The sequence below is a fragment of the Verticillium dahliae genome, genomic scaffold (genome assembly GCF_000150675.1).
Source record: "Verticillium dahliae VdLs.17 supercont1.4 genomic scaffold, whole genome shotgun sequence".
NCBI classification, from domain to species: domain Eukaryota; kingdom Fungi; phylum Ascomycota; class Sordariomycetes; order Glomerellales; family Plectosphaerellaceae; genus Verticillium; species Verticillium dahliae.
In genome coordinates this window covers 46,605-56,812 of record NW_009276925.1, presented here as the reverse complement: position 1 = coordinate 56,812, position 10,208 = coordinate 46,605, and the positions used below count along the sequence as shown (strand labels likewise).

At 54.9% G+C, this 10,208-nt stretch overlaps 1 protein-coding gene across 1 annotated transcript; it reads left to right on the top strand.

Moving 5' to 3' along the window:
* Positions 1-450: 450 nt before the first annotated feature.
* VDAG_02355 (uncharacterized protein) lies at positions 451-2,180 on the top strand. The gene has a single exon (XM_009653008.1). It carries the CDS (start codon positions 497-499, stop codon positions 1,994-1,996), a length of 1,500 nt encoding a protein of 499 aa, XP_009651303.1. The 5' UTR covers positions 451-496; the 3' UTR covers positions 1,997-2,180.
* Positions 2,181-10,208: the final 8,028 nt, after the last annotated feature.

Below are 10,208 nucleotides of genomic sequence, written 5' to 3'. Positions count from 1 at the left end.
CCTCTTTATGAACCGAAACTTGGGTACCGCTGGTTTGGGCTGTTGCGGCCACGCGAGGAGGGAGCAGAAAGTGCCAGTTCTGACCGTATGACCTCGGTGAACAGGATCGCCCCATCGCATATCGGTGAGATAATGCTACAGCTTGCTATTGGGTGCTCATGCATGGTGTCGCAATGGCGCTTTGAAAGCAGGCGGTGGGAACCACATCTGGCAGCAAGACTTTAGGCCAGCTTTGCTCCTGATACGTGGAATCCATCGGCACATGTGGCGCGTTTATCGAAACTCTCCTTCGGTCGCTTTCTCGGACCACCCGCATGCTATGCCAGCCAATGAATGATCTCCGGCCTCCAACATCAACATTGTCCCGTCTGATTGGATGTGTCGAATTCTTGCACTTGGATCATCTTGAGAGTCTCGACCGAGAGCGAATCCAGCGGGGAACGCTCCAGCGGCTGCACAACGACCTGAATTCATCACAACCTCAAACTTGCCAGACATGACGCGGAAAGCTGCGCAACACCCCCAGGTAAGAACCTCCGAACACCATGGGAACACTTCGATAGAAGCAGTCCGCCCACCGACTGGGCACCAGCCACCTGACTTGCCCCCAACACAAGGCCTCTCTGGTGATGCGCACAGACGTTTTGTTATCGTGACAACCCTTCTGTCTTTGATCGACCCAGTCAGAGGTGAACCAACTGTACATAGCCTGGACAGACACCCTCACGACGGTGCTTGGAAGCAGGAGCAACTGCAGAAGAAATTCCTCGACTCTTTTGCGCTCATCTGCTCCACTTCGAGAAAAGGGGCCGAAACTGCTTCAGCGGTTTGTCTTGAGCAAGGTCATCCAGATGGTTCTGTCCTCCGCCTTGCCCGCAATCTGAGGACCCCCGACGACTTGGTTGCCCGTCTTCACGAGGTACTTGAAGACCTGGCTGGAGTCGCATCACGAGGTACGATGCGAGTCATATCTTTCTGGATGCCAACTAATAACCCCCGAGAAAAGTCAGTCAAGGACGCAGAGCCTCGTATCATGTTCAAAATCATCACATTGACTCAGGATAAGATTCGTGCCTTGCTTGAGACCCTCCGCCGGCCAGAAACGAACCTTCGCATCACTGCTGCAGTCTCACAGGTGGTGGATAATGGAGCATCACTTTCAGGGGAACCCGACGAAGGCGCCTTCCGCCAGTGGATCGTCAATCTACCGGTCTTGGCGTCACTAGACCCCCTATCAGACCTTTCCACTCTCGCTCCACACCTCAAGTGGGCATCCCAAGCCAGATGGATCTACTCGGAGCAGATTGAGGCAATGCTCGGACCCGAAGAGGAAGAGCTGCCGCACTGGCTCAGGTGTATCTACAAACTTGGTCGATATCATGCCGCAGCGAAGGCCATGCTCAAGTTGGCCCTCAAGCACCCGAACATCTTCTCCAGCATCCGGGTTGAGGTCATAAGAGCACCCGATCCGGAATCATTCTCCCTCGGGGGAGACAAGACAGCTTTGTTTCAGGTCCTCAAGCGGTTAACTGGAACAAATCCCGATGAGCTCATGAAACAATTAGGGCGGATATGGCTAACAGACGATCCCGAGGAACGTTTACGAAAGGCATGCAAGATGAAACTCACGGTGCACGCCGAGATGCAACTTATCAGCTTTTACGACCACAACCCATCTCTCACCCCGCGTTTGCTTTTCATGGGTACTAGTAAGAAGGCGTGTTACCTTTGTTACGAGTTTATCTCCCGGCATCCTCTCACCATTGGTGTCTCTGCCAGCCACCAAAAGCTGTATCCTACTTGGTTACCGGCGCCATGCTCCTCAGCCGTGCGGAAAAGGCACAAGACTCTTCTGTGGGAGTTCAGTCGGCACCTCGAGGGGGTCACGACACGAGATCTTCAAACCAGATTGGGAATGACGCGTCGTCCGGTCAGTTTGGACTCGACAGCCGGTCCGTCACTGACGACTACGGGGACCGATTCGACGGGCCTTTAGACCCAGCTGTCAAATCTGGGAATTGATTCGAAAGGCGGGGAGGCGTCTTCTCTTCCCGACGCTGATGGCCCGTCTCGAGAAATCCTGTAGACGTAGTAGACGCCGTTTAACGTATGACTGCTAGTCGTAATATGTCGTCGCTAGAAGAAAGAACATTCCAGACGTTACGACTGCGCTGACCATCATCTACCGAGCCACTTGTATCTGTGAATTGTGTGACCTTGCGAGATGGCCACAACAGCACGACAAGTTCCGATAAAGATCTATAGAGCATAGCGCATACATATGCCAGAGCAGCCGACAGGGGAGAGCTAGCAGCCGACAACTATATCCTACAGAGCTACGCAACGTTTCACCTGCAGACATTATACGATGTCATCACAAAGATCAGTCAACTAGTCGCTGTCATCAACCCCAGAACCATGGGGTTCCGCAGCCCCTAATCCCAGTGCAAACTGTTGCTATTCAACAGCAACGGAAATACTGGCACATTGAAGGCAGCAGTTACTCGGGCAAAGGCGATGGAAATAGCATCGAAACGGGCATCAAAGCAGACATGGAAGCATTCACTCAGTCCTCTGGGACTGTGAGGACTGTGAACACTATACATACACTGTCGTCCAAGATGTTGGTTGTAGGCTTTGGCGCTACACACTGTACTGTCACCATATCAAGACGTGATTGTAGATACATCTAGTATGTTGATAATCTACTGTGCAATCCTAACGCATACAAATAGCCGGCTTTGTCCATAACTACCGACAGAGAACAACAAACTGCCGCACGCCGGAAGTATCAGGAGGCTACAAGCATCTTGACTAAAGCGCCCAAAGACTTTGCCAACTGGATCACCACGTGGGAGATAGCCACCAGCCATGCACTGATGTGGAAAACTGGAGGTGTCGAAGACCCCAACACTTGGTTCGACGACCTTACCAAGGCCATTCGGCCCATTCTCGGCCATTGGGTCACAATCTACAGGGGCATTTACAAGGACAAGCTCGAAGACAAGACCCTGTCGATCGGAGAGGTTGCCAAGGACCTTCGAACGGAGGCTGAGCAGCAGAATCTTCTCCACCCACAAGAAAAACGTCCCAAGATCGTCAGAGGCTCCTTTGGCCCGACATTTGCTGGTGAATCATCAGTTGGGTCAGGAACGGGCATCCAAGACGAAAACATCACCTCACGCCCGCAAGAAGAAGAGAGAACGGCCCGCAAGCGGAAGGCGCAAGACACTCTGACAACAACACGACGAACTAGAGCCGCGACCTCTAACCGGGGCGATGCTGCCTGTCGAGCGTGCGATGGCAGACACGACTTGGGCAACTGCTACTACATCTTCCCGACCAAGGCGCCGGAGGTCTTCAGGGAACGGAAGGTGATTCGAGAAGCAGTCGACAGCCGTCTACGGACAGACAAAAGTCTGAAAGATGACGTGAACCGTCTAAAGAAGGTTAACCAACTGGAAGAAGCCGAATGACTCGGGAGGGGTGTTGGACGATGCACTGCCAGCTTTGTGGTCGCTGCTCTCAACGCTGCATTTTCCATCACCCAGTACCCGCTCAAGAACTCGGCCATTCTCGATTCAGGTTCGACCATTCACATCTTCAACAACTACAATCGTTTCACGAGGTTTCAGCAGGCAGAAGAAGGAGACTATGTCTTTGCCGGGGAAAGGAGAGTTCCCATCCGCGGATATGGGATCGTGGACATCCAGACTCGAGGGCCCAAGGGACCGAAGGTCATCAGACTTTGCGATGTGGCTCTCTGCGAGAACTTCCCCTGCAACCTTGTTTCGTTACGTCAACTGCACAAACGCGGATATTGGTGGGATAACCGCCCAGGGCAGAACTGTCTCCGAGACCGGAATCATGCGATCGTTTCCAGACTGGCGGTTCGTCATGATCAGTTTCTCATCGAAGACATACCTCTGGGATGCCCTGACAGCGCATTCGTTACCCGACGACACCGAGCGGATTCTTGGTCAGAGCGTACTTCCAAAGCTGATGCCCGGAAGTGGCACTTGCGACTTGGCCATCCTGGACCGCGGGCCCTTGAACATCTAGTGAACACCTCCAGGGGTGCGAGAGTCAAGGGAACAACGACCGTGGAATGCGACGGTTGCGCACTCTCCAAGATGACACGACAAGTCAGTCGCCGACCAAGGAAACTTGGCCATGCGCCCGGCGACCGACTAGCCATCGACTTTCATGATGTGACCAGGGATCAGGAGGGCCAACGCAGTGTCATGCTCGTCACCGATCGCTGGTCGGGAATGATCTGGGACTACTACCTCACAGACAGAAGGACGGAAGTCCTGACTGCGGCAATCAAGGACCTGCTTGGCGTCCTGAAGCGGCAGTATGAGCTGGCCCCCAAGGTTATTGAATGCGACAATGAGATCATGAAGCACAGTCTCACCACCATTGCATTCCTCCGCACGCTTCATATCAAGGTCGAACCATCAGCGCCGTATACACCTGCCCAGAATGGGAGTGCCGAGGTGTCTGGAAGCATCATTAAGACGAAGGCCAGAGCGATGCGCGTTGGCGCCAGACTGCCGGAACACCTGTGGGTTGAGATATACCGAGCCGCTGTCTACCTCCACAACCGGACTCCGAAGTACATCTACAGCTGGCGGACTCCATACGATGGATTTCACACATTCCTGGCACACAGGGACGGAGTTGTCGTGGAGAACCGCAAGCCATACCAAGCACACCTCCGCGTCTATGGGTGCAAGGCTTATGCCATGACCCGGGAAGCGCAACTAGGTACACAAAAGAAACAGAGACTCAACCCCAAGGCATGGATTGGGTTTCTCGTGGGATACCAATCCACGAACATATACCGAATCTGGAATCCACAGACTGGCAGGATCATATCTACGAGGGACGTCATCTTCAATGAAGACGAAACTCTTCAATGGGATTTGAACCAGCTCAAGGATGATCTGCTCCACATCGGTCGGCAAGACTTGATCCATCTACTCGATAGGGTAGACCAGGCTGAACCAGACCGTGCCACCGAGGCAGTAGAAGTGCCTGACGGTGCCTTTCTACCCCAACGAACTTGGGAGGGCCTTCCTGGAGAGGACGAAGACGTTGAACCCCAGGAGAGCTGGGAGGACTTCGCCATTCAGGAAGTGGAAGGGGACACAGAAGCTGAACCGTCAGAGGCTGCGTCTGATCAACCAGCCAGGACTGGCGAGCGCTTTGGGTCAACCGGGGATGCGGAAATCGCACTGGGACTACCAGAGGGCGGCACGGAGAGCCAGGTTACGGCCGGCACCGATGACCAAGCCAAGAACTCTGACGCCCGGGCTAGAGAATACGCTACCCCTGTGTCACTTCCACCGGCAGCACTCCTGTCTTTGGTGATGCGGAACGGCTCAGATGATCTGCCTGAGGAGAGATTAACGATCTACAGAAACGCCGGACCAATTGAGGTGTGGAAAGCTGCCTTTGCTGCTGGACGTCTGGCCCATCCACTCGGCATGATAGACGGAGAACAGATCGACAAGGCCAAGTGGCTTCGACTGCTACGAAATCCCAGGACGCTCCACAGGCGACAGATGCCTCCACTACCCAAGCACCATGGAGACTTGGCCACACATCCCATGAAAACAATGTTTGAGGAGGCGGAAGCAGCACACCTGCGCAGCCACGAAGAAATGAACTCATGGGCGGAGATTTCCAAACATGACCTTCGAGTGCGAGGCTATCAAATCCTTGACTGCATGTGGGTTTACGTGTACAAATTTGACAAACACGGACAGTTCCAGAAGTGCAAAGCACGCCTGGTGGTCAGAGGAGACCAACAACGTAAGTCGACTCACGAAGAGACATACGCAGCAACCCTAGCAGGGCGCTCCTTTCGGACACTCATGGCAGTCGCGGCGCGCTTCGACCTGGAACTGATCCAGTATGACGCCGTCAACGCGTTTGTGAACGCCAAGTTGGACAAGAGCGTCTTCATGCGCATGCCACCAGGGCACCGGAAACCAGGAATGATCCTGATGCTCCGGAAAGCGCTCTATGGGCTGAGAGAGTCTCCACTGCTGTGGCAGAGGGAACTCACAGCTACACTGACCGAACTCGGATTCAGACCCGTTCCTCATGAGACCTGCTGCATGACCAAGGGCGGTGTCATTGTCTTCTTTTATGTCGACGACATTGTCCTGGCATACCGAAAGCAGAGGGGGGGCGAGGTTGAGCGCATCACACGAGCGCTGCAAGCTAAGTACAAATTGACAGGAGGAACACCATTGCAATGGTTCCTCGGCGTTGAAATCATCAGAGACAGAGAGAACAAGCTCCTCTGGCTCTCCCAATCTGATTACCTTGACAAGATTGCTAACCTCATTGACCGCACAGATTTGCGGCACGATGTTCCGATGAAACAGGAAGAACTCCTGCCACATGATGAACTCGCAAGCCGTGGGTCAATCCGAAGCTACCAGCGAAAGATCGGCTCAATACTGTACGCTGCAGTCATCACACGACCAGACGTGGCATTCGCCGCTTCGCGACTTGCGCGACATAACTCAAACCCAGGACCCGAACATCATACTGCAGCTGACCAGGTGCTGCTATATCTAAGGAAAACAAAGACGATGGCCTTACAGTTCGGCGGAGACGATGTTTTCACAATGGCAAGCGACGCATCCTTCGCAGACAATACTCTTGACCGAAAGAGCTCCCAAGCCTACGCCATGACCTTGTTTGGCGGCACAATCGGCTGGAGGGCCAATAAACAATCAACGGTCACCACGTCTACTACCGAAGCGGAGCTCCTTGCACTCTCACAGGCAGCCAAGGAAGCGATGTTCGTCTCTAGACTCATCAAGGAGCTCGGGGTTACCTTGGACGATGAACGCATCCGAATAAGATGTGACAACCAACAGACGATCAAACTGGTCAACAAAGACATCGCTACATTGCAGACCAAACTTCGACACGTCGACATACATAACCACTGGTTGAGGCAGGAAGCACAGAGGAACAGGATCCTGGTGGAATATATCCCTACGGCAAACATGATCGCCGATGGACTTACGAAGCCCCTGAATCATCAGCGCCTCCAGATTTTCATGGCACAGATTGGACTCATCGATATCTCAGATCGACTGGAGGGAAGGCTACTTCGACCCATCGAGAAACAGGAACTTTGGGAAAGAATGGCAGAGCTGGAGATCGGAGACTGACAGTTTCCACCTGCGAGGCCTCAACTGGGGGGGTGTGTCAGATAGATAGATAGATTGTATTACGCCCGATAGGGTCTAGGGCAACTACCGGTTAAATACATATTCCGTTCCATCACGCATCTTTCTCATCTCGTCCAGCCCTTACAAAAGTCTCCTCCTGAATGCACTCTGCGTTTGATCCGTGGTTACTTGTGAGTTTTCGTGGGGGTTAGTAGCAAGTTGTCCGTGAAGGCGACTTCTCCAGGTGCCCAGCTTCCTATAGTCAGCCGCTGGTGCGAACCTGCTGTCATGCCACAAGGTGAGTGTGTTAGTAGGAGAGGGTGGGTGGTTGTGGGTAGGGTTATGTCGTCTTCTGTCCTTCGTTCAGTCGTCCAGTTGCCATGGCATACTTGATGGTAGCCTGCACTGCTGCCATGTTGGGTTTCCAATCTTTTGGGTCCGTAGGCGCCTTCCCCCCAAGGTGAAAGGACAGGCTTCCCGTCTTCGATCTGGTTACTTGCTGCATCTCGGCCCGTAGCGAGGTCCATCTCAGGCATCGAAAGAGGAAGTGCTCTACGGTCTCAGCAGCTTGCCCGCAAGCGCACTCGACGTCCAGTGCGGCGCCAATCTTTCTCAGGTAGGTGTTCAATCGTGTCATTCCCGTTCGCAGCTGCGCGAGGACGCTCGCTTGCGCTGCACTTAGGCCGTCGTATATCCAGCGCGTGTGTCTTCCCGGGAGTGCAGTGTCGATCCTCTTGGAGTATCTGCCGACGTCTGCTGGCAGGGAGAGGTGTTCCCCTTGGGCCTTCCTCGCCGCGGCGAGCGTTGTCGATACGGCCCGATACGGTTCCTTCCTCAGCGGTTGTTCCGGGTCGGCGGCGCATTGTGCTGCTCTCTTCGCTGCTCGGGTGAGCTCCGATTCCGCGTCAGTGGGAATCCATCCGATCGAGACCGTGACGCCTTTCTCTCTGAGCCTGTCGACGGTGGCGTAAATCCGCTCCATGTCTGCCTGTCCGGACTGGGCACGCGGTTTAGTAATCGCTTGCGTCGCTGCTTTGTTCCTGGTGAGAATGACAATGTTGCCAAATACCAGGCGTCTCGATGTCTCGCGCACTATCCTGTTGACCGCGTCTAGCATCCTATCGTGGGCATCCAGGCCTTTGTGCATGGCCGCTAGCTCGGCCGTGAACGGGTTCTGCATGTCTCTTGGCCCTAGTCTGGCTCTTTCCGTGAAGACGCCCTCGGCCGCCCAGATGGCCCGCGGGGTCCTAGTTGTTATACCGATGCCGACCGTGTCGCTTCTCGTTGATGTGCTTGTGGTGATCACTGTGGGGTCTTGTGGTGCGCCCTCAGAAAGGGCCGTGGTCACATCCTTCTCCTGGAGTAGGTTGATTCTCTTCTTCCAAGGGCCGAGTACGAACGGCTTGATGATCTCCGAGTTGTCGACGGGCATTCCCTCATGTGCTGCTGCTATTCGTTGGAGCGGGGACGTGAACCGTCTCGTGCTGCGCGTCATGAAGTGGACCAACGGGTGGTTTCTCGGCAGGGTGTGCATGCCTATCCAGAAAGTTGTAGCGCGTCTTGCGAATCGCTGCCGGACCGTGGGGATGCTGGCTTCCGCTCCTGCCACCGCTGTCGCCACTGTACGGAAGGTCCCCACGATGGCCTGCGCGCCAACATTTTGCACCCTGTCGAGGGGCTTGACCAATGTCTCTCCACAAGCATTCATCCAGATACATGATGCGTAGTCCATCACGGGCGCTACTGTTGACGTGTAGAGTTGCCTGGCCACAGATGGCGCTAGACCTCGCAGCCTTCTCAGTGCCATTGCGGCTTTGAGGCCCTTGGTCGCTGCTCTGGCGATATGCTTCTTGTACCGGAGTTGTTGGTCCAGGATGACTCCCAATACCTTTACTTCTTCCTTCGGGTTCACCGTTCGCCCCTTGATAATGTACGGCGTGCCGTCCACTCGTTCCGCGTTCCGCGAGAAGTGTATGATGGCCGTCTTATCCGCTTCGAACGTCGCACCGCTCCGTGACTCCCAGTTGAGCGCTTTCTCGATGATTCCCTGGATCCCTCCGCGGTTGGCTTCCGCTGTTGGTCCGACCACCCATGCTGTGTAGTCGTCTATAAACGCGACCGCTCCTCCGTCCGCACCGATCCGGTATTGGACGAGGTCCGCGTTAAAGAAGAGAAATAGCACTGGGGAGAGAGGCGACCCTTGGGGGAGTCCAGCTTGCGGGAAGGCCCGCTTCTCGGACGCCTGTCCGTTGACGTCGATGGAGGCTGTCCGCTCGGAGCAGAACGCGCCCACCCATCGCACCAGCTGCAGTGGTATGCCTCGCGCGGTCAACATCTGAAGCAGCCTGTCCCTGTACACGCCGTTGTAGGCTCCTTTAACGTCAAAGCTGACTAGGCTGACGACTTGCGGCCGCGCCATGCCTTGAAAATGTGTTCCTGCAGTAGCATGAGTGCCTGCTCTGCCGACCGGCGCTTTCGCGCTCCGAAGTGGTTTGACGGCAGTAGTCCGAACTCCTCGACCGCGTACGAGATCCTTTCCGCGATCACCGCTTCCAGGATCTTCCCAAGCGTCGAAAGCAACGAGATCGGCCTCCACGCCTTGGCAATCGTGTAGTCTCCCTTGCCGGGTTTCTTGAGCGGCACGATCTTTGCGTGTCTCCATTGGTGGGTCAGGGCTCCCTCCTCGACCGTTTTCCGAAAGAGTTTCAGCACTCGGTGCTTCACCACCGGCCACACTTGTCTCCATGCCATCAGTGATAGTCCATAGGCTCCGGGTGCTTTCCATGGTTTCATCCTGAAGAGCTGCGCTTCTATCTCTCCCAGGGTGATCTCCGGCATGTCGATGGGCGACCGTTGTGGTCGCGGACCCTCCTCGGCTATCTCGTCAGGCAGTGGTGGAAAGAAGGTGGCTAGGAGCTCCTCGGCCTGCTCCGTTCTGTTGGTCGTGCGGGTTCCGTCAGCTCTGGCGAGCTGTGGTACCTTGTCATAAGACCCTCCCCCCTCCGT